At 36.9% G+C, this 24,426-nt stretch overlaps 2 protein-coding genes across 5 annotated transcripts in view; one reads left to right on the forward strand and one right to left on the reverse strand.

The window, feature by feature from the left end:
• ORC3 (origin recognition complex subunit 3) overlaps positions 1 to 1,372 on the forward strand; it is a 56,573-nt gene extending 55,201 nt beyond the window's left edge. For 3 of the 4 annotated variants that reach the window (XM_063097036.1, XM_063097037.1, XM_063097038.1), the window contains exons 19-20: positions 246 to 325; positions 855 to 1,372. In XM_063097036.1, coding sequence (XP_062953106.1) covers positions 246 to 325; positions 855 to 960 — 186 coding nt within the window. In that variant the 3' untranslated portion in view covers positions 961 to 1,372. Of the gene's footprint in view, positions 1 to 245; positions 326 to 847 lie in introns of all 4 variants that reach the window. The other variant, XM_063097039.1, reaches the window with a different exon arrangement.
• Positions 1,373 to 7,554: 6,182 nt separating this feature from the next.
• AKIRIN2 (akirin 2) lies at positions 7,555 to 23,771 on the reverse strand. The gene is made up of 5 exons (XM_063097248.1): positions 22,970 to 23,771; positions 12,350 to 12,493; positions 9,449 to 9,598; positions 8,167 to 8,238; positions 7,555 to 7,910 (listed from the first exon to the last, which is right to left on the reverse strand). The coding sequence occupies exons 1-5, from the start codon at positions 23,202 to 23,204 to the stop codon at positions 7,900 to 7,902; spliced, it is 612 nt and encodes a 203-aa protein (XP_062953318.1). The 5' UTR covers positions 23,205 to 23,771; the 3' UTR covers positions 7,555 to 7,899.
• Between the last annotated feature and the right edge of the window lie 655 nt (positions 23,772 to 24,426).

The following is a 24,426-nucleotide window of genomic DNA, read 5'->3' on the forward strand; positions in this document are numbered from 1 at the left end:
GCATTTTCCTGGGGTAAGGGAGGAACGATTACATTATCTTTTAATGTATAATTGGTTTAAAGTGATCGTCAGTATAGTTTTGAGAATCTGAAATTTGATAATGAAAAAAAAAATGTGCCAGCTGTCAGCAGCAGCAGCAGCACAGTGTTAGACTTGGCTTAATTACAGAGCCATCAAAGGAACTGTAGTAAAAGATGTTTGGCATTGAAGAGATTTTTATTTTCTTCTCTTTGTCTATTCAAAAGGCTTTTGCAACAGTTGTGACAGCTGCTGAAAAAATGGATGCAAATTCTACAACCTCAGAAGAAATGAATGAAATTATCCAGTATCCTTTTAAAACCAGTTCTATAATCTCCAAGTACACATGGAATATAAGTTTATGGTATCTCCAGATCTACATTAGAGACTTATAGAGAGGTGCTCCAGACAACCTTATTACTCATTAATATTAACCATACCATCCCAGAATAACTGAAATTTCTCAATATTTGTTCTGAATTTAATCTAAAATGAGACCAAACCTGAAATATTTGGTCTCAAATTTATATGAAGATCATATCCTAAAATTTACCAAAATGAAACTGTGATTATTGAATTCTCTAGTTTTCTAAGGCTGCTAATGTACTTTTAGAAGTGGGGGAGAGTAATTTTCATGCTACTATGTGAAAAATTCATGTCTTTACTGATAGTGGGTTCTAATTACATTTAATGTTTTTCAATAAGCGTTGTAGTTTAATTTGGTAGTATATATTTGAACTCTCTACTTAAGTTTAACAAGTAATATTTTAACATTGAGATTTTTAGCTTTTTGTTAAAAATACAACATGGCCAATTTCCTTAACTGTAGCCTCCAGTGCTCGGTTTATTAGAGCTGTTTCTGAACTAGAACTTTTAGGATTTATAAAACCTACCAAACAGAAGACTGACCATGTGGCAAGACTCACTTGGGGAGGCTGCTAGAAAGCAAATGAGTGAAACCAGAGGTATCACATTTAGCTTAAGGTAAAAAGCAGGCCAGTCATTCATTATTTACATACTGTTAGAGGAGAGACTGTTTTGGTGAGAAGAGAAATGTATGCATTCCCATGTGATGTTTAACCAGAAAGTACACTGCTAACCCCAAATGAGTGTTTGGGAGTACCTATGGAGTACTTCAAAATCCAATAAACAACATGCTTACGTTATAATAACCTTCTTTCACACATCATTGCCATGCTTTTCACGAAATCTTAAATTATGAGTAAATCATTCTTGAACATATACAAGGGTACTTCAAAAGGTTCATGGAAAAATGGAATTAAAATATAATACTAATTGCTCTATGAACTTTTTGAGACCCCTCATATAGTGTACAAATGTAATAAATTCCTTTATCCAGGAGTATAAATTATTTGCAGTTGGTTTAGCAGTTGCTTCATTCCTTCATCCCCGGTTTCTTGCACTGGCATTCATTTTAGTATGTTGTAAAATAAGTAGCATGAATATCTTAGTTTTGTTTCTCCTAGTGACTACACAGTTTCCTCTGCCTCCCGATTTCCTTTAGTCTTAATTTAAAAGGTTTCATGCTATTTCGCTTAATGCTTAAAAAGGCAGTAAATATCCTACTTCTGGATGACCCATAATGGAGTCTTAGAACCAGTAAGGAAGGTGTTTACAAGTCACATCCCAAACTTATAAAACCGAGAGGAGGAAAGTAAGGCCTGGATAAAATGACATCTGGATCTCTCCCATGGCAGGAACTTATCAGGACATAATGAAACAAAGATACCTAAAATTCATTATTTAATGTTCTACTCCCAAGAGAATTCTGGGACTTGTCTTTAAGACTACTTATTAACGTTCCAGAATTACCATACGAATAAGGCTGGGCAAAAAAGGTCCATGTCCAGGAAAAACTGTTTTGGTTAGCAAACTGTAGAACTATGTAATTGCAGGCCTTTTTAATTTTTTTGGTGCTTTGAGGACAATTTTAATATATAACTAAATTCTGGAGTGTAAAAGGAGGTTATTAAAATACTTACAGAAACTTGATTCTAAACATATTAATTAATATGGGTTTAGAATAAAGACCTCTGGGAACATGGTGTTTTGACATTAATGGATAACTTTTCCCTCTCCCCGTTCCCTGACACGTAAAAATGCCAGATGAAATATATCCCCAAAACAAATTGTCAAAATGTTGCCATGGCTAAAAAGGGGAAGTCCCAAGGTACCAAAAATAATCAACTACAAGCCAGAGAAGAAAACGTCTAGCCCTGCAGAGCTTTGAGCAAGACAATTACCAGAGTAGCATTAGTTAAGGTATATTAAATATCTTACCATCTTCACCTAAAAGATGCCAGGATTTCTTCTTATTCACCAGAATTTAAACGCCCATACATAAGCACACAGGATTGTCACTTGTAAGTTAAGGAATTTATGCTATGCAAACAAATACCACCACCCTAAGGAAGAAACTGGACAAATATAGGCCATGACACCTTGGAATCTATGTGTTAAACAGAGCGTCTATCATCCTTGGGGTCCGTGAATGAGAGCATGGAGCAGAGCCTCTGCCAAATGGATATGATCAAAGAATAAATTTCTATTGTGTGAAGTTAGTCAGGTTCCATGATTTACCTTCAAAGCAATCAGGTCAATATTTTTTCTCAATATTCTAGTCATTCTTTAGTCAAATGTGCCCTCAACTATGTTTCATTTTTTTTACAATGATTGGTAAAAACCTAGGGAATGTGTAGATGATCTTAAGGATGTTCCATCTCTGTTGCCTTAATTTAAGTGAAGCAGTCAGCAATGAGGAAGATCTTCCTATACTCCATGTTAATGAGGACACCATCAATACATACAATGTGATTTTCTCCAGCTTTCAAATGATGCAGATGAGTACCTGACAAAATTGTCGGTGTTTAGAAACGATTTCTTTAGACAACTTTCATGTAGCAAGATGCTTTCACTATAAGGTGTGGAGGAACTGGCCTCATACAGACTAGGAGATTCACATCTGAGACACAAGTTCCCTTAGTAAAATAAATAGCCCTGCTTTATTTTTTTCCTTTTGCTAGACACTTAGTTGAGTTCATGCAACCCAAATGCATGTCATGCCCTGAACCACTTTGATTTTCCTCATTACCTACTTAAAGATTAGGTAAGAGAGTAGCAGGATGGAAACTGTTCTATTTTCACAGTGAATACACACAAGAGCTGTAAAATTAAAACATGAAACTTACTTGTGTGTGGTGATCACTAATGGAGCACAAAACCCTCACGCCAGCCAATGAAATGTCAGTTCAACTCTGTGTTCATTCCTTAATACAGGAAAACCTCAACCAAAATACCTTACTCTGATTCAGCAATTCAGTAAATCTTTTAATGACATATTCAAACACTGAGTTGAAGTAGTTTGAAATTCATTCAAAACATATTGAGCATGTACCATGTGCCGGGCACTATTCTAAGGCACTTTACTTCACAAAACATAGATCCCTGCCTTCGCTGCATTCTAGCACAGGGAATAGGACAATTATATGGTATGTTACACGGGGAAAAAAAAAAACAGGGCAGAGAACCAGCATATGAGGCTACAATTTTAAAAACTGGACATTTGAGCAAAATCTAAGAAAGCGGTGAAGGAATGACTTGGGAAGTTTTATGGGAGAAGAGCATTCTAGCCAGAGAACAGCAGTAATAAAAGTCCTAACACTGGAGGAACAGGACAGGGGGCCGGTGTAGGTAAGGCAGAGTGAACAAGCGAATTCAATAGGAATTGAATTAGATGGGGTGGAATGCAGGTAATTTAGGGCTCTGTACACCATTGTAAGGTCTTTGACCTACTTAAGTAGGAAGCTGTCTAACTAAAAAAGACTTAGATCTTTAAAGGGTCACTGGCTGCTGAGAGAATAGAATGGAATGAATGAGGAGACACAAATGAGGCAAAACAAAGACCAGTTAGGAGACCACTGAAAAAAATCCAGGCAAACCATAACAATGTCTTGGACTAGGGTGTGATGGTGTGATTTTAGGTGGAACCAAGATTAGATGAAGGACGTAAGGAGTCCAAGACTTTTTGTATGAAAAACTAGAATAATGGAGTTATTATACGTGATTGGGAATGATTGGGAGGAAAAGTTTGAGGCAAAAATGAGTTTGGTTTTTGGACATCAATTTTGAGATTTCTATTAGATATACAAGTGGAGATTTCACACAGGGAGGTGACCAACTATAAACCTGATATCCTTATGATTACATGAGGTCACCAAAATGAGTATGAAGAGAGAGGCAAGGAGCCCATTCTATGCTTTAAAAGTTCAGGGAAAATGACGATTATGCTAGCAACATAAGATAGACTTAGCAGGAGCAGCCAGTAAAGGAGGAAAATCAGGCAAGTGTGGCATCTTGCAGGCCAACTGAACAAAGTGTTTCAAGGTCAAACACTAATTGTTGATTGGATTTAACAATGTGGAAATCTTGGGTGACTTTACTAAGAGTAGTGGAGTAGTGACGACAAAGCCTGACAGGCATCACCTATCATGACTTAAGTGTCCAAACTTAACAGTAATCCTGGAAAAGCCATACATTGATGTGATATAGAGACTACAGCATCACCTATGTACTCTTAGCACATAAAGTTTAACCTGAAGCTAATGAAAACTTTAGACCTAAATTTGTTTATAGAATGTTCAAAAGGACAAAAGAAGTTACATAATGTCACCACAAAGAAACATTAAACAAGACAACAGGCGTAGTCTTTACGGAACGTTACAATCTTGATTGAATCCTGATGTAGGGCAGGGGTGGGGGCGGGCTGTAAAGTCTTTTGGGGAACTAATGGGAAAATCTTAATATAGACTTGATATTAAATTAGGGAAGTATTTTAAGTGGGATAATACTATGAAGGTTATATAGAGCCACATTATTCTTAGGAGATGCCTATTTAAGTATTTTGTCTACAACCTAATCTGAAACAGTTAAAAAAAAAATACATACGAAGCAAATATGGCAAAATATTAATTACTGCTTAAGTGGATCATTAGACTATTCTTTCAACTTTTCTGTGAATTTTTTCCTAATAAGTTAATGAAAAGGGAGCGTGGCGGGGGGGGGGGGATAAACTGGAAGTTTAGAAAATTCTTGAGTTTCACTATAAAAGGAAGCAGTAAAAAAATAGTGATAATTGGAGAGGGATATAGGAACAAAAATTTGAATATGTTTTATTATGCTTATGGGAATGATCTAGTAGAAAGAAAGAAAATGGATGCAGGAAAAGAGGACTGCCAGAATATCCACTTATTAACACCAGTTACTGAATCATTTTTAAGTAAGGGGGAGTAAAGAGAACCCAAATGAGGCAATGACAATCATTTCCAACCCTAGCTACTTGGTTCACCTACAGAGCATATTAAACCAATTCCAACAGTCCTCCTTCCCCCCAAGTCTTCTAAAGCAGTCTCTAGGGGTGAAGCCTGAGAATCTTTTAAAAGCTCTCCAGATATAAATATGTTTGGGGATCATTTTCTTTAAGGTCAAGTTCTTGCCATAAGCCAAAGATAGCTTTGACAATTTCAAACCTCCCATATTTATTTTTCTCAGATTGCCCATTTTTCCCTCAAAAATACAAAAGAATTCTACCTAGCTCTGTGCCCTTGTTAATCAGAGATACTCAACCACATTACAGTAACCCAAGTACAGTATATCAGAACTGCCTTTTACTGAAAGATGACTGTTAGCACACAATTCTGTAGGTATTTCCTTATTAAAAGCACTTTCAGGGATCTTTGTAAATTCAGAATCCCTAGGTAGCTAATATAATCATTCTGTTGAGATCATGTGTGGTTGGTATTTGGATTAAAGTAATCAACAACTACTGGGTCCATCTAATTATAACTAAATCCAAGAACTTGTGCACATTTATTTTCTGGAATTACTTCACAGAACACGTCACTTAAGCAGCTGTCAGCTAGGACTTTTTGGTAAGGTGATATGCAAAAATTTGGCTGTCGAGAAAATTTTGTGATCAAAGTTGGGTCTAGAATTTAAACCCTATTACTTGATTCCATTCGATTGCCAACACTTATTCTCCTTTTAGTTAAAACCAGCTTTTACAAATTTAAATCTATGAAAATTTATACATTTAACAGAAGAATGTTCATTGTTTTGTTCTTAACGTGGTTAAGAAGGGATAAAACGTGTTTACACCCACTCTACTCTCACACCTCCATATTTTAACTTACTGCTTGCATTCTCCTAAAAATGTGATCTTCCTAAACCATTGGTTCTCAGCTGGGAACTGTTTTGTCTCTTGGGGACGTTTGGAAAATGACTTCTGGTTGTCACAACTGGGGGGATGGAGGTAGTATGTTAGTGGCATCTAGTGCTAGAGGCCAGAGATGCTGCTAAACATCCTTCAATGCACACGAATAACCCCCACAACAAAGAATGATCTGGCTCAAACTGCCAGTGGTGAGGCTGAGAATCTCCGTATTAGACCATTAAAAGCAGGTCCACCTTATTTATGGCCTCCCTACGCTGTACCAATGCAATACTGTACCAGTGTTTTTCAAACACTAATTAGCATACGAATTGCCTGGGGATTTTGTGAAGCCCTACAACACTTTTTGGGCTTGTTTTTTAAACAAAAAATTGGTAAAATATAATTACCAAAGTTTTTAAAAAAAATCTTTTCCTCCACTAATTAGATCAATAATAAATGTATATGAAGGTACTCTGGTAAGTTCGTGGAGAAACAGAATTAAAAGATTGTATTATCTTTCCATGAACTTTTTAGAAGTACCTTTGTATGTCCCAGTACATTTAGGATTGCCTTAATTAATGGAAATATGCTATCAAAATTAAACAAAAGGAATTCACTAAAGTATTTCTTTCTCACTTCATTAGGAAAACTAGTTTTGGAAACCATGTGTGAAAAGTGAGTTAAACTTGCTGAATCATACTTTTGCATAAAAAGTCCTTAAAACAAAACTGGATTCTAGTGATATCTATGAGGTAAAAATCCTACAGCTGTTAAACCTGACCTATTATATAACATTCTATCATGCAATAAGTTACTGAAGAAGCAATTGAAAATCAGAAGTCAGTTTTTGAAAACAGCAGCACTCAAATCTTAAATCTTATCAGAAAATTAACTTGATTCCTGAAAAGTGCTTACATTTAAAACACTGGCTTTATTCAAATACTACCCATCTGTACATTAAAAAACAGGCAGAAGAGAAGTAAATGTTTTATTCTTCCAACTAAATTCCAGTACTACATGGGCGGTAAAACAATGATACACTGGAAAAAAAAATGCAGCAATAAACATTTGTTAAAAAGACTGATAGAATAAATAAAACCAAAAAAAAAAAAAAAAAAGGGAAATCATATAAACCCATTCTGAAACCCCAAAAAGTCCTGGAATACAGAAATGCCCTCCTCCTTCACTATTTCACAGGAAATACTGTAGGCTATTTGCTTAATAATGTTCTGGGATTACATTCTAAATTATTAATAACTGGTTACAGCTTGGTTGTAGTGCACAATTAAAATCACACTAACTTCATCTGAAGTGTCATTCTACAGTTTTATTTATACAACCAGTGAAGGGCATGTTATAGAATGCCAGCTTTAATCCTTTTCAAATATTAACGTAAGAAGCCAAATTGTAATGATACAGTAAAATGAGGCCACTGATATTAACACAGGTAGCAAAGGTCCACATCCAGGTGGTACTGACATCAGGGAAATTTCCAAAACCAGTTGCTGCTGCCTAAGAGTGGTTGGTTGCCACTGATGAAAGCTTGAAATAACCTGTATTCACAGGGGGAGTATTGGCATTGCTGCATGTCGTAATTGGGACCTCCTGCAACAACAAGGAACAAGGCAGCCCACAAATGCAGAAAATATGATTCATGAAACATCTAAAGGGGGAGAAAAGAAAAATTAGTGCAAAGTACAAGTCAAAATTCAAACATATACCAGACCTTCATTCCCAATATTGCCCCTAGGTATTTAAGTAACCAAAAGTAAGCCTTGCAAAGTTATGCTGCCTATTGCCTCCACGCTTTATCTCCATGTTTTCTGTTAAATTTTCTTCTTCAGTATAAAAATTATCATGTCTTCTCCTTAAAGGATAGTCTTGTTTTCAGTTTATTACTTCAAAGGCGAAATACTTACAACTAGCAGGCTGTTCACCATATCTTCGCATTATCTGATCATGTGTGAACTTCACAAATGCATCATACTGTTCTATAAATAAAGTACATGTCAATTACATGATTTGTCAACTGCCCTCTGTAATATATTAGAGGCAGATACACTATGAAAATATAAAATGTATCATGAAACAATCCTCAGTTTACACTTTAATAGCTCACATAACCTTAGTAAAAATAGTATATCAAATCACATAACTGCATACAGGCTAGGTGGGATTTATTTCCTAATGATTAAAAATAAAGGGCCTACAATAAAAAAAAGTCTACTCTGAAAGTTTATAAGTGGTCTGTGAATGGCAATTTACTGCAATGAGAGGAAAAAGGACAACAAACACCTTAAAAAAAAATAATCCACCTGTAACCCAATCAGGTGTGACAGAAAAAGATGCTACATAACTAAGCAAATTCTCTTGCCTACATTAACACCTTGATTTAACTCCTTAAAAATCAAAAAGCTGGGCTGACCCGTGGCTCACTCGGGAGAGTGTAGTGCTGATAACACCAAGGCCACGGGTTCAGATCCCATACAGGAATGGCCGGTTAGCTCACTGGGTGAGCATGGTGCTGACAACACAAAGTCAAGGGTTAAGATCCCCTTACCAGTCATTTAAAAAAAAAAAAAAAAATCAAAACGCTTACAATAAAATCTTTACGTTCAAATTAGGGGGAAAGTTCTGATTAAGTTACCATACATAATAAATTTTATTTACCACACTTAAATTATCAAATTTTACTCGATTTTTTTTTGATAGACTGCACACCTTGATACTTTAAAATGATGTACACAGTGCCAATGAGATATTTCAAATGTCTATATTGATGGCAATAAGATATAAAGTCCTAAAATCCACAACCAAATTGAGATAAACAGCTAAAGTCAGTTTTTAGCACGGGTACTATACATCAAAAGGAAAATCTACTTCACTAATATGAAGGTACTTCAAAAACTTTGTGGAAAAATGGAATTAAAAGATAATACCAATCTTTCCATGAACTTTTTGAAGACCACTCATACTGCTGCTGATCTACACAGCTACCAAACACTCTTCCCTGAGGTCACTAAGCTGGGCCCATGAGCTACAAGAAGGTAATTTCCTTTCTTGAACTGAAATTCTCCGGTTCTTAGAAAACATTGTACAGTGTATAGAATGGGTAACTTAATTGATATAATGTACATCTGGGAAATAATGCATTTTTTACAATGAGTTTCTGGAAGACACTAAAATAAATTCATCTCATACCTGCAAGTTTTGTGTTCAATATTTCTTCATACTCTTCCCGAACTTTCTCTTCACGTTCTTTCAACAAACGTTCACAGATCATCCCAACCTGCCGTAGGGTAAATAAGGGCTGTTCTTTTTTTAATGGTGAAGATGCTGCAGATGATGTCCCTGTGTATAACATAAACAAAAAACAGCTTTGATATAGAGCCGTTCTAGAGAACATTTTCTAACTGAAAAGGTTGCATTTGGATCTTTTCAATGTTGATATAAAAGCATTTATCAGTTTTTAGCACAGGAGTTCCCAAGTAGTCTTAAAACAGGTTTAAAATAATAATTCTATAATCTTGTGACTCTGATAAAAGACAGCAGGATATAACCAAATATAAATGAAACAGTCTAAAGGTGAATAGAGAAAACTTCAAGACATAAACTTCCACACCATAAAGTGTTTTAATGACTAGTTTACAAACTTTCCTACAATAGAAATAAAAAACATCTCTGGTCTTAAACTTAATTTTATTTAGTTCCAGAGTAATAAGTGATTATACCTGTAAAAATACACTGATACACTTCAAAGCCATACCATAAGTATCTTAACAGCCCAGGACAAACTGGGTATTATTCTACTATTCACTGCATACTCCCCACCTCACTTCCCAAACCCCTTAATTTAGAAGGGTTTTCCTTCATTAAAAGGAAAGCAGATATCATGGTGGCACAATACAACCCTTATGTTTAAAAAAAAATGTATAGCAAGAACCCTTTTTTTTGTTTTTTTTTTTGTGACCGGTAAGGGGATCGGAACCCTTGGCTTGGTGTTGTCCGTACCACGCTCAGCCAGTGAGCGCACCGGCCATCCCTATATAGGATCCGAACCTGCGGCCTCGGCGCTCCCAGCGCCGCACTCTCCTGAGTGAGCCATGGGTTCGGCCCACGAACCCTTTTTTAAAAAGGTATTTACTCTAGAAAACATTCCAGAATCCAGATACATATCCCTTACTGAAGGAGCATAACTGATTCTAAAGGTTTCTGAACACAGTGACCATATTAAAGAGAAAACATGATTTTGTAGTAATAATTTTTAAAACACTAAGCATAGGACTACGTTAAGAAAAGCTTTATGTGAGAACAGGACTCCAAGTTTCTCTCCGTGTAAGCTGATTCATGAGCAAAGATTCAGAGAAAGTTCATTTCTGTGATCTCTTAAAAGAGGGAGTGCTGATTTTTATTTCTTGCTTATCTTAATTTTGCACTTTAATAGTTTTTGTTTTTTAATTAGTGACATTAGCTAGACCACTTTTTAAAAATAAATCCTGTCTGGTCCAAAGGCAGTGACTGTTCTCAGCTGTTTAGAGTCACAGATTGAACTCCTTGTTCTTCTCTTTCCCCCCTCTCTCACTGCACTTGACTAGTCTTAAATAAATAAATCCTAACAATATATACCTGTGTTCAACATTTGAATTTTACGGTTCAGAATGCTTAGAGATTATTAATCTAATAGCCACCTGGCATAATCAGATAGTAAAGATACTTCATATAAAGGATTTTTTCAGAAATGCATTCCTCTTCAAGGACCACTTAAGGCACTCTCATCTTCCAAAAACATCATTCCCAACCTCTTAAGATGTGAATTAATCTTTTTGAGGACTCAGGATTATGACAACAATCCATTTTAACACCACTCCAAGTATTTTATACACTTACAAGCACATACTCATGTGCTATCGTCTCATCTTGCTCAGTGTGTCTTCCCCCTGGTGCCCCCTCTCTTCACTTGCTCCTTATCACCTGGCATGGCTGGGACCAGTTAACTATGCTTAGTAGAAACGTGTTAATCACAAGAATTAAGTACAACAGCTTCAATCCATACTATTAAAGTTATCTTACCTTCAAATTCCCAGCTTTGTTAATCAAGGCTGCCAGTTAATTGATCTTCTATGAAGTAAACTGACTAATGAAATGATAATCTTGGGTTTCCTGCTGATACAGTCTAGTCCCCATCCTTACCTCCCCTTACCATGTTTCATCCACTTATTATACCTGGCCCTCAAACTGGCAGGAGTACTGCAATATTTAGTCTTGAACAATATCATGTTTCTTAATCTAATTTTATTTAACATTTTATGGCCTTTGAAGGTCTTTATTTTATTTTGCCCAGTTTTCCTATCCCTGCAGAGAAGAGAAAAAGGGAAGGCAACTGTCGCCACAAGGAAAACTGTTTTGCTGAGAACTTTACTGAAAGTAAGAGCCACTTTTAATGGCTTTTTCAGCAAAAAAGCTTCAACTTTCCTTTCACTTCAAACAGCCCTTATTTTTCACCTTTTTTAAAAAAGTTTATTTGCAAACCACTCACTCCAACAAAAGGTAGTAAGAAGATACAGGAACAAAAAAAAATCCACTTTTAGGAATCTATTCCAACAGGACAAGTGTGTAAGGGATGTGTACGTATGTTTAATTCTGTAAGTATGGTAACAGCAGAACTTCTGAGTCTAATTATCTATCAGTAATGGGAAGTTAAGTAATTAATGGGAAATCCCTAAAATGGCATGGCAAGGTACATCTACAAGAAGCACATGATATATTATTTTTAAAAAATTGTTTTAAATGGAGGCTACAAATTATAAAGAATGTTTCCTCTTGGGATATTATATACAGGTGGTTGTTTTTGGTTAGTGGGAATCCAGGTAGTGATTACTTACTTTTAATATAACATTCAATTAATGTCTCAATTAAAAAATATGTAAATTTTTAAAATAAAATTTAAATTAAAAAATTACTGGCAAAAAGAGAAATCATGGATTACTTGTATAAATGTTTTTTAAAAATCAAAGGGAGAAATAGGAGGTTAAGTGACTAAAGGCAACTTGGATTACGCTTTTCCCAAACTGAATAACATTTCTTTTCACTTGTTAAGTTTACCTGGTGAAGCTGGTCCACTGAGGAGAAATGCATGTGGCTGTGCATCAGAAGTACAACATGGATCTGTCTGTTGGAAACTAGTTTCTAAATGTCTTCTCTTCTGCATGCGTTTATACTCTTGCTTTATGTTGTACAGAATTTGTTCTAAAAGAAAAAAAAACTAAAATTTGGCAAGATAAAACTTTCAAGTTAAAAAAAAAAAAGGTTGGCTTTCCAACAGTCATTTAATTGAACCAATCTACCAAAATATTCCCTTCAAATAGTATCTGGAAAACTGACATTCTGGGGGAATTAGTTTCAGCACAAATGGAAGCACTTACTCAGAAACAGCACGTATACACCACCTGGAATTCAGCTATTCAACAATCTTCTTGTTGAGCACTGACTAGCAAAAAATAAATTTAAAGGTTTTTCATTCAAGATAATGGTCAGAGAGTCTGAACTAAAACACATATTTTACTTATATTCTTAAGAGTGCCAAACTCAAAGATCATTTATTCATCACACATAGAACTATTAAACTAACAGGCTTTTCCAAGCCCATAAATAAATAGAAGGGGGGAGGATTATGTATATTCAGGCACACACCAGTGAGAAGTGACAATAGGTCAACAAAATGACAAGAAGGTAACTAAAAAGTTATCTTACTTTAAATGGTCATGGCCATTAATATTAAGCTCAACAGAACCTAATAACATGACAGAATTAACAGCAAAGCATTCTGATTCTTGGGGAAAAACCTATGTAAAGTGATTGGTACATAACAGGTCCTCAATAATCACTACACCACAGTGCAATTATCTTGAACCACAACCATTGAAACGGGTAAAATTATATCCAGCATATTCTTTAGGACCAGTATGATTCATTAGAAAGATTTCTAATTCAAAATAGTTACCATTTGGGCTCTCCAGGACATCCCTGTTTGAGGTTTCCACTCCCCTCTCAGACATTCTCATTACTCCCCCCCACCCCCAGCCATAGCTCCCAAATTAGGTTATCCATGTGAAACTACATCCCAAGAAATTTACTAAATCCATAGCAAGATATAACAAAACTGAAAAATCAAGGTGGCAACTAACAGGCAGTAAGAGTGTAACTCTTAACATTCAATTCTACAATGACGCATTAAGAGCTGAAAACTCAATTGAAGCCTAAAGATTTATGTACAGTAACAATCCTTTTTTTTAATATTTAATAGTGGTGGTTCTTAGGTGTATATGCTTAACTTTCACTTGTCTACTTTCTCATTATATTATTTCCCTAGGAGAAGAACTTTTAGGACTTTTGAGAGACTCTGAGGGACATAAATCAGTCCCTTAAACACTACAGATACTGCCAATTTCATGATTTTAACTGAAAAAAAGTTGCAAAAGATATATCCAGTCAAGATACCCCTTACATAAATTTTGTTGTATAATCAAACCTGTTTACATATACATAAATGTGTGGTTTAAGTACAGAATCACACATCGGAATGTATAACTTCAGGACGGTTGTGTAAGGGGTGCTTTAGCTATATTTAACATTTTTCAGAATGTTAACCTTTAATATGGGTACAGTTGTTTTCAGTCCTTTTCCATTTATTTGAAAAAACTCATAATTTAAAAATGAAGCTACCAGTATGAAATATAATGGCTGTCTACTGAACAGTAAAAGTGTACCTTGATATAAATGAGTTTCCTAATATTCACCAGGTGTCCAATAAACTAGTGCAACATCCTGTTATCAACCAAGACAAGCACAAATATCCTTATTTTTTAATAACAGAACTCTTCAGTAACAATATTTTAAAAGGTAAGGCAATGCAATATTTCAATCTCTGAAAGACAGCAAGCTTCACTAATTGATCACTTTCTGTGCAAAGCTACCATTATCCTGATCAGAATTGCCATTCAAAGCATCATAAAGTTTATGCACAACCAGAAACTTTAGGATGTACTAGCTCAGAGTAACTTGACCTTAACATCTACCTTTTGTGCAACATATACATGCTTTGATCACACAGCTGTTCTCAGATTAGTTTTCCTTTTGCTTCACTCACTCAAACACACACTCTCTCTCTCTCTACACCAAAGCACAACTGAAATGTACCAAAAAAATACTCGTAACAAACTCAATCTGTTCATTTGATAGTCTCAAGTGAAATCTAACCCAGGATTAAGATATAGTAAAACTTTAAAATTTAGCTTTGTAAATATCTAATACAATCACTTAGTGACATCATTAATGAGCTAAAGAATTTTAAATTTAAAAATGACAAAATTCATCATTTTAAATGTACAATTCAGTGAGTTCTGACAAGTGTATAGTCTTAGAACCAACGCAACCATGATAAAGAAGTTTTCATCATCCCCAAAGAGTTCTCTCATGCTCCTTTGCAGTTAATTCACCACCACTACCACATGCCCATCCACCAACACTTACCAGCTGCAGTTTTGACTTTCCTATAATTTCACATAAATGGAATCATAAATAGACTTTCGTGTCTGAACTTTTCACTCAGCAAAATGCTCTTGAGATTCATGTATGTTGCGTAAATCTGTAATTCCTTTTTACTGATGAATAGTATCACACACACACACACTTCATTTATCCATTCTCATATTAATGGACATTTGGACTCTTTCCAATTTAGAGCTATTATGAATATTCAAGTACAAGTCTTTCTTTAGATGGACATATTTTCATTTATCTTGGGTAAATACCTAGGAGTGGAATTGGACAGTCTAATCACATGGCAAGTGAATGATTTTACTTTATAAGAAACTGCCAAACCATTTTCCAGAGTGCTTTTACCATTTTGCATTCCCACCAGCAATGTATTAGAGTTCCAGCTGCTCCACATCTTTGCCAATATTTGATATTGTCAGTTAAAGAGCTGAAGAATTTTTAATGCTACTGCCTGCACTTCCTTTTACATTTAATATGATGCAACTATGTCATCTAAGCCACACTGTGCCCTCAAGTGCTCTAATACTGGCAATCTGGCCAAGACCTCAGCAGCACACGTAGCAAACAGCTAATGGAAAGCCTCAAGCTCAATTCATTTCAGTTCCAGGGTATAAACAGTTTTGAAGCTAGAAACTCAAGAAATTTTGCCAGATTCAATATTCTACAACTCACATTGCTAGGCTCAATCTAGATACTTGGCTGACTTAAGGTGCTTCCCAGATCAGCTGGATAAAGCCTTTCATACATCAGTACTTACGTCTACTTAGTCTTAAGCTACTTACATCTAGCCATCTCTTATCAAACTAGCAAGTGGCATTTTGTTCCAAGTACACATAACATCTGACATTGTATTTTCAATACAATTTACAGTCCATTAAAGGGAAAAGTCAAATAATGCTTCACTTGCAGTCAGTTATATTCCAGTTTTAATCATTTAGCCTTCATTTCATATTTGGCTTATGAAGCACAGACTGAATTTGCAGCAATCATTTACAGCAAAATATGCATAGTTTTATCTTCATGACAAGCTACATCATAAATGGCTATATATCCCTTTTTTAAATCCTAAAAACTATGATTTTACCATAAAATACTCTCTTATAGTAAAAACTGCAAAGTGAAAGTATTAGCAAATTCTATAACTCATGGCATTTTGATTCTCAAATCTAGTAAATACCATTAAGATTGCTAATGAAATTCTCCTTAACAGGTAGGAGAGAACAATGAGCCAGCACTTACTCCTTAATATTTTTATGCTAAGACAAGTTAGGTAAATGTGAAAAGAAAAGCCTCTTTTTAGTTGCTACTGATTACTTAAGAAAGCTAGGACACAATGAATAAAGTCAACGATATAAACAGGAGAAAGTAGTTATGGGATTTAAAAAAAAAACTGAGTTGATGAGGGTAGGACAAAAACGATCAAGATGGGACTGACGGCAAAGGGAGGAACACAGAGTTATAAGCAACTAAAAATGTGTTTAAAGGAGAACCACAAATGGGTGGGTGGGGGAGTGGGTAGGGAGAGATCAAAGTATCTTTCTAGGGTCCATAAATTAAGCTCCAGATATCTGATATGTGAAATTAAACTTTTGCTTCAGACCCATAAAGCTTTACTGTTTTCCTACTGACATCATTACTAGATCAAACATTAAGGTTTCATAAACAGCTTTAAGTTTAGATGCATAAAACGCTTTTGTATCATTTTATATGCCAGTAATACCATTTATTTCTCTATAGAGTTATCTGAAAAAAAGTGAAATTGCATCTAGACAGACAATTCAAAGAATGGGATTAATAAAGAAATCCTGAATGTCTGCTAGTTCTAGGCAGCAACACAAATGATGTGGAAAACCTACGGGCAACTAAGTACAGAAAACCTGCAGTAGCCATTAAGACCTAAAACTAAGAAAGTGTTCCAAATAAAAAACCAGAACAAATCTAGAGTTGTGAACTACATACTAGACTTTGCATGTCTACTTTATAAATTAAAACACGCATAACTGGGAGTTACTATGGAGACCCATCTTTGTACATGAACTATTTTCCCAGGATCATCTGTTGAGAAACTAAAACAGTTCTTAGGTTCTCCTTGAAGGAAACTTAAGGACAATGTTCTTATCTAGACAAGAGCTATTTGATTAAAACAAATGCGCTGATGCCATTTTAATTCACTTTAAAATTATTGCTATATAAAAGGGACCTGGAACCAAATTATAACACAAGATAGTCAAGGTACACCTACTTTTAACTTCCATGGGGATTAGCATGAATCCTAATAAGCATAGTACAGTTGCATGCAATTATATAAACTTTAGGGTATTAACTACAGTATTTCAAAAGCAAATGGCCTAGGTTCTAAATTTACATCAAAAGGAATTCATTTATTTTTGGGCAGGAGGAAAAAAACTATCATCATTAATTACAAGGTCAAATTCCATTTCACAATGACACCTTATTTAAAATAAATGACTCAATTTGTTGAAACTCTGCAGGTAAGTATAAATTTTAGAAATTAACTGCACAATGGGATCTTACTAATGCAAATAGTCCAGCAAGTCTCAATCAGCAGATAAATCCTCCCTGATATCCGGTAAGTTTCATACCTCTAGTTTATATTACACTAAAGGGATGTGTTAACCCTGTTGCTTTTGTTAATATGGCTCTTTACTCCTTCAAACTATCTTCTCAAATTGTTTACAAGCTAGGAAAATACAGAGTAATAACAACAACAAAAAAGTAAAAGGGGAATGGGAAGGAAAAGTTGAAGCATCCAAAACTCTGATAATGGTAAAAGTTTCATAAACAGGGCTATTAAAAATTTTGTCATGCATGTAATCCATATTTATCATTTCCAGAAAGATGAGGGAATATTAAGCATACTTCGAGTACCTCAGAAAAAGTATTGTTCAGTCTTAAAATAATTGCCGTATTTCTCATTACAATTCAGTCAAATATTATCATAAAATGTTACATATTATGACCATGTCACCACACCCCAGTCTGAAAAGAAAAACTGGTACAGAATTAAGGGGTAAAACTGAAATTACATTTTTTTCAACTTCAGCATCTCTAATAACTTTGGGAAACACCAAGACTTGACTAACTCAAATAAATTCAATATTTTAAAACTTTATTTGTGATAGGACACTAACAAGAGGGAAGGTATGGCAGATAAGAATAACTCTGGGGCTATTTTCAAACAATACAAGTCCCATATGATCCACCCTAGCCCTCAAAATTCAAGGAGCATCCCTGTTAACAGTCATCACTACAGCAAGACTGCTGCTGACAGATCTTTAGAAAGCTGAGAAACACTGAGGTAAGCTGAGATCTAGAATCCTTACACTCAGCAATAAAATTAAAGACCCATGTCTTTGAACTAAATTCCTTTGTGAAGGATTTTTTAACATCTGCAGATGCCAGATTCATTCATATAGGCTTGAATATGTATTTCCCTTTCATACCTTTGAAAGGCAAGAAATTCACTGTGGTTTCATATAAGCATAAGAACATTCTGCGAATCAACAGTACTAGGCACAATGTTAAAGCAAGGAGTGCAGGGATCACAAATTGCTGGTTAACTAATTCAGTTATTATAGGTACTTATGCTCCCCCAAAACCATTATCTAGTTTCAAGAACCAACTATCCAAGAGGTCCAAACTCGATCCACGCTATCACTTTAAGAAGAGTAATCAAAAGTTTCTTTCCAAGTAGAAAAAATACTCAAAGCTGGGCACTTCCACTGAATTGCTTTTATTTTCAACCTTTCTAAAGTAAAGTGTTCCTATTATTTTGTTTTCCTGGGTCTACCTAAATAGTAGGAAAGATCTACCCGAATAATACGCAGTATATTCTTCTTCCTATAAAGCTATTCAAAAACTGAAGATATTTATTATTCTCCTTTACATCTCAGATTATGTCTCCGAGGCAACTATGGTGGCTAGCAAGCATCCACACCTAAAGAGGGACTAACTTCTGATCTAGCCATGTTTAGCCTGTTTCTGTGCTCAAGTTAGACATTATTTTTCTACCTTCAAAAAACATAGTTCAACGAACACAAATGCACTGTTTTTAATGGCCATAAACTTACAAGACTCTTAAATGCATAATTCATAGACTTACGAAATAACTGCAGCTACATACACAGTCCTAAACAGGTTTAAAATCCAAAGTACAAAGACCATTAAAAAACATTTATTTGCCAAATCCACTGAGAATCTAGAAGCAGCTTAACAGCTGACTAAATAACCACAACATATTAAACACTTCTGGCTCAATATAAATGACATCTGAAGTGAGATGCTACCTCCTCCAATAGACATCTCATTTGTTTGCCTAGAACCATTTATATTTCGTTTAAGCCAGCTGGTGCCTCCCGTTGGCAGGCATGCATCAATGTCTAGTGAACAATCTATGTTCCTGTAAACCTTTCCCCATTCATAAGCTGTAGTTTCCGTTTTTAATGGCAAGTTTCCAGCAAATATGAGTTCTTATAAAGGAATTTAACTCTTCATCCAACTCAATTCCTAAGACATACTAGAGTAATGGTGCCAAGTCATAAACAATGTGTATGAATGTGCCTAAAAACTAACAATTAGGTTGATATCCATAAAAGGATTTCTTCAAATCATTCATTCACTGCACAATTTTGAAAACAGTGTGTTGGATTTGACTGCCAGTCTCTTTGCAATGTTGCACAATATTTTGGTTTTATTAAAATATTTTTTCTTGGGAATCTCATGACAATCTTTTGCTAACTGGTAATATTATGCAATGTTTCAAAAACCAGTTGAGAATGATATAACACTCTCAATTTGTTTTCAACTAACTTACCAGGATGAGCATTGATGCAGCTACTAGAGCCATTCATTTCCCCAACCATATTTAATGCTTTCCCCCATTCCCTTTACCTCTACTCATCATCCACTCCCACACCCACACCCCCATATCCAAGGGTATTATAAGCCTCACTGCTGATACCCTAGACTGGGGTGGGCAAACTTTTTCTATAAATGACCAGACAGCAAATACAGAGCTTTGGGGCAATACAGTCTGTCACAACTACTCAAAACTCTGTCATTGTAGCCTGCCAAGACAATACTTTAAAAAAAAAAAAAAAAAAGAATGCTGTGTTCCAATAAAATTTTATTTATGGACACTGAAATTTGAATTACATGTAATTTTCACGTCATGAAATGATTCTTTTGATTCTTTTCCAACCACTTGAAAATATAAAAAATATTCTTAGCTTCCAGGCTGCACAAAAATATCGTCACAGTTTGTCAACCCTGCCTTAGACCTTTGACAGTATTTCTGAATTAGTAATTCAGGTGTCCCCAAAACCAGGTTTGGGATATGCTGCGTGTTAAGGGGCATCTTAAAAACGTCACAATGCTAATTGGCATCATAAGGGCTCCAAGTCTTAAGGAGTTTAAGCAAGCAAGTTAAAACTTTCTCCAGCTCAGCCAGCCTTTTCCCATCTGCTAGTATTAAGTTGCAACAGTTTGAAAACTATTGATTTAAATAAGAATCATCATCAATTCAAACTTTGGAATCACCTTCCCGGGATGACTAAAAATAGGTAAGGTTTAATACAAATGTCCAAGTTCCTGAAACTGCTAATAAAGCTCCAACCTGATTTCACCTACACACCAGAAGAAACTATGTAAGTATCCAGAGAAAAGTAATTAAAAAGTAAAGATAAATTGTATTTATATGCTCTGAAAAAAAAAATTCACTTCAGTACTCTAATTCTAAATGATTTAAATTATATTTGAACTCACAGAAGTGAAAGGAAAACAGTTCCCACAGAGTCCCAGTCAATCTCAATTTGGTATGCCACTGTCCACTTTCAATCCTAAACTACTGGGTATTCACTCCTGTAAAGTTTAAGAATCACCACCATTAAAACAGGGAGCTAAAAATTAGGTGCTGAGGAAAATTATTTCCGAGTTTGGTAACATGAAAACTGGGAAGCTCTTTGATACCTGCACAACACTGCAGCTCCCATTATGACAACATTATTACAAAAACCATACAGAACCATACCCCAAATTGGCCATATAAATACAAAGCCAAATTAAAATACATTTAGAACATCATTCAAAATTACAGTAAAAAAAATGTACATTTTAGCAAGTCAAAACGTCAGCGATTTTAACGCGTCTTCTCAAGTCAACTTTTTACATTCAAATTAGCTGAAATAGCTAAATAATTTTTAGCAGACTCAACAAAAATCAGTTAGGATGGGATTTCAGGTTTCAGGATATGACCAAACTTCTAAAGTAGATGTCAAAAAAACACCTTGAAGAATAGAATAGCAACATTTCAGAAAATAAATGTGAATTTGAAATCAACTGGCTTAAACAATTCTAATTAACTCGTCGTTTTACTATAGTCTACTTAACTGAAATTTGAGATAATGTGGAGCCAACCACATTAACCAATGCTACAAATACATCAATAAAATGACATATTTGCAAAGGATCACAATTCTTTCTGAATAAGTTACCTTTAAGTGGGAGACCACGTCATAGCTCCCCACTGGTTTACATATATGCTGCTCAAGACTATTTCAGCATTAAGATATACTTTAACTCCCAAACCTAACACTGTATTAACACTCCCTCGGCTGAAATTTATTGCTGGTTAGCTACATCTATTTCGAAATGGTCTTATTAATCATTAAGAACAGATTCCATAAAATCACTTCACTTTTCAATGATACCATTTCACTAAAAACACAAACTGAAAATGTCAACCAGGGAGAGCACATTCTTGACATTTTTTTTCCTTCAATAAAGTCTAACAATGAATGAATGAATGAATGAATGCCTTTGCATAGAAGACAGTTCAGGTGGGGTCACTAAATAAAATTATCTGGGAATTCCTATGAAAATTCGCTACAACTCTAAAACAGTATATCCTTAAGTTAAATATTTAAAAGCAAAAAAGGGCATTTGGGGTCTCCCCATAGATTTCGGGAAGGATATTAAAAATCTGATACTAAAAAAAATACGAAATTCCAAATGGAAGTTACCAAATATAGAAGTATGTACTTCCCTTAAACAAACAAACAAACAACAAAAAAAAACCTAACGATATGGAGACATTTAAATCAAAGCCACGAAAAGGCTTTGTCTAAGGATTATTACCAAAGGCTCACACAGGAAACCTTTGCATGCTACACACAAAGGAAACAGATTTACACTTCGAGTCCACAAAAGCCTGTCCTAGGACTGTGCCAGGGTCACACAAGGATTTCAAAGTACGGAAAAAACTGGGCATACACTTGCCGTACAAAGCAGCCAAAAGGCATTCCCCACAGTCACTTTCAGGAAATGTTAAGATGAAAGCAAAGTCTTTAGTCCCTTGGAATCTTGGATTGATTTCTTTCTTCTCAAGGCTAGGTTGTTTAAAAAAAAAAAAAAAAAAAAAAAATCCAAATAAAAGCAACAACTCTGCTCTAATTTTCAGTACATTTTGTTTTTCATTAAAAGTTCAAGATTTCTCAAGGTCTAGACATATAGCGTGATCATATTACAGTACTCGAGAAGAGCATTTTCTTTGTTGTTGACCCTGCTAGGGAAACAGGTCTTGACTCAGCCGAAGTGGCGTTCTTGTGGGTGATTAATGACAGGCCTAGATCTTGCCCCAGTGACATCCATCCCCACCCCCCACCCTCTACCCCCTCTATACTAAAACCAGCCATGTCTGAACTGGAGGAGGGGCTGTCGCCTCGCCTCACATCACCCAGCCCCAGAGTTAATAACTGCAACCAATCAATTCAGACAAACAGACGAGATTCGGGTGAAATGTGACCCTTCTCTCGCCTAAATTTATGAATAATATCGCCCTCTCCGATCATTTCCGCTTGGGCTCTACCGACTACGGAAATACTCGATTCCAGTCATTTGGCCCAAAGGAAAGGATCTTCCTCTTCCCCACAATACCGGCAAGGCACGGCACTTACTCAAACCCGCCCTCCCGACCCCCTCCCCTTGACATTAGGCCATTCCTATTGTGTCTCGGTAGCCGGAGGAGCAATTTAAAGGAATGCTAAGAACGAGAACCACAGTGCAGCAGTCCCACCCCAACGACCGCATCCCGCGCCCCCAGACCCCCATTTTCTCCCCCACCCCGGCTGCCGCGGAGCCACGTCCCACCTGTGGTGAGGCGGGAGGAAACGTCGCCGAAGGGGGACGGCTCCATTCGGAGATACTTCTGCGGCGAGGCGGCCGCGGCCGAGAAGGAGGCGGCGGTGGCCGCGGCCGCCGACAACGGGGAAGCAGCAGCTGAGGTGGGCGCCGACAATGGCGCACATCGCCTCCGCTTCGGGGACGCCGGGCTCAGCAGCGGGTCGAAATCCAGAGTCCTTTTCAGAGTGGCTCCACACGCCATGGCCGGGAGCAGCCGAAGCTCCGGGCTCGGGTGGGGTCAGGGAAGGGTGACGGTGGGGGAAGGGAAGGGGGAAGAGAGGGGACTGAGGAGAGCCTGACCGACGGGCTCAGGAACCAGAGGGTCGCAGAGCGCCGGCTGAGACAAGGAGAGCTGCCGCCGCTGCCTCCGCGGCAGGGGCAGTGGCCGGGGCCGGCCCGGGCGAAAGCGGGAGGGGCAGTGGCGGCAGCGCACGCCAGCCGCGTCAAGGGGGGGGTCTTCCGCCTCCTCAGGCGCGCTCCCCCAGGAGAGGCTCCCGCCGCCCCCGCCGTCCGTTCGAGCTTTGCGCCGCGCCTGAGGCGCTCCTGCGCTGAGACCGGCTCCCTTGGGAAGCCGATACCAGCCTCGTGGAGTGTGAGGCTAGAACGCGGCTCCTAATACGCCCGAGTACGCTCCGCAGCTAGCGAGCGGTGGTCGATGGGGAGGGATTGCGAGGTGGCTGCGGGGCAGGAGCTCAAGCAAACACGTCCGTCCAATCGCTTCCCCCTCCACTGTACGACTCTACCACCCGCGGCCGGCCCCAATATGGCGTCAATAACAACGCCGCCGATTCAAATCCTGCGGCCTCAAGGCGCGTGCGCATAGAGGCGGACCCACCCGACCGCACGTTCTGGGAGTTGTAGTTTTTCCCTGCGAAGAGGAAGCAGCGTGAAAGGCGGTTAGGGAGGAGTCACAGAAACTACGACTTCCGTCATGCAAAGCGCGCGATTCCGAGTTCCGGGTTGGAATTTAAATCCCCCCTACACAGCTTGAATGTAAAATGAACTAAGCAAAAGAGAAAGAAAAGGCTGAGACAGTGGGAGAGAGGAAGCCAACCAATAGGGAAAGCAAGCTGAGCGACATAGAGACCTTTAATACTCAGGACATAGTTGCTCCCACAGTGATTTGACAATCGGGAAATAGAAAACTAAGCCAAACTAATAGTCTAAAATAGATTAATTTCGGCATCAAGAATGCAAAAAACAAAGCCTGTGGCATCAAAGGGATAGAAAATAACGAGAAGATTATTTAGGCCTATTTAGGACTGCAAGAGAACATTAATAATATCAAATTACAGGATCCTTGATTGAACTCGATGCTTTGCCCTTATCAGATAGCTGTTTGCATCCACTTAGTAAATTCTGCAAAATTAGCTTTGCTTCTGTAAATGAATAAGATTTGAACTACGTACAGAACCAAATTGTTT

This window comes from Cynocephalus volans, chromosome 5 (genome assembly GCF_027409185.1).
Source record: "Cynocephalus volans isolate mCynVol1 chromosome 5, mCynVol1.pri, whole genome shotgun sequence".
NCBI classification, from domain to species: Eukaryota; Metazoa; Chordata; class Mammalia; order Dermoptera; family Cynocephalidae; genus Cynocephalus; species Cynocephalus volans.

Bases quoted from the DNA above. Each gene is read 5' to 3' on its own strand.
- AKIRIN2 (XM_063097248.1), bottom strand. From the start codon at position 23,204: ATGGCGTGTGGAGCCACTCTGAAAAGGACTCTGGATTTCGACCCGCTG. The intron at 9,599-12,349 runs GTAAACTTAACA...TGTTATACACAG, and splicing joins CAGTGGACCAGCTTCACCAG to GGACATCATCTGCAGCATCT. The intron at 8,239-9,448 runs GTATGAGATGAA...CTTTATTTATAG, and splicing joins ATTGAACACAAAACTTGCAG to AACAGTATGATGCATTTGTG.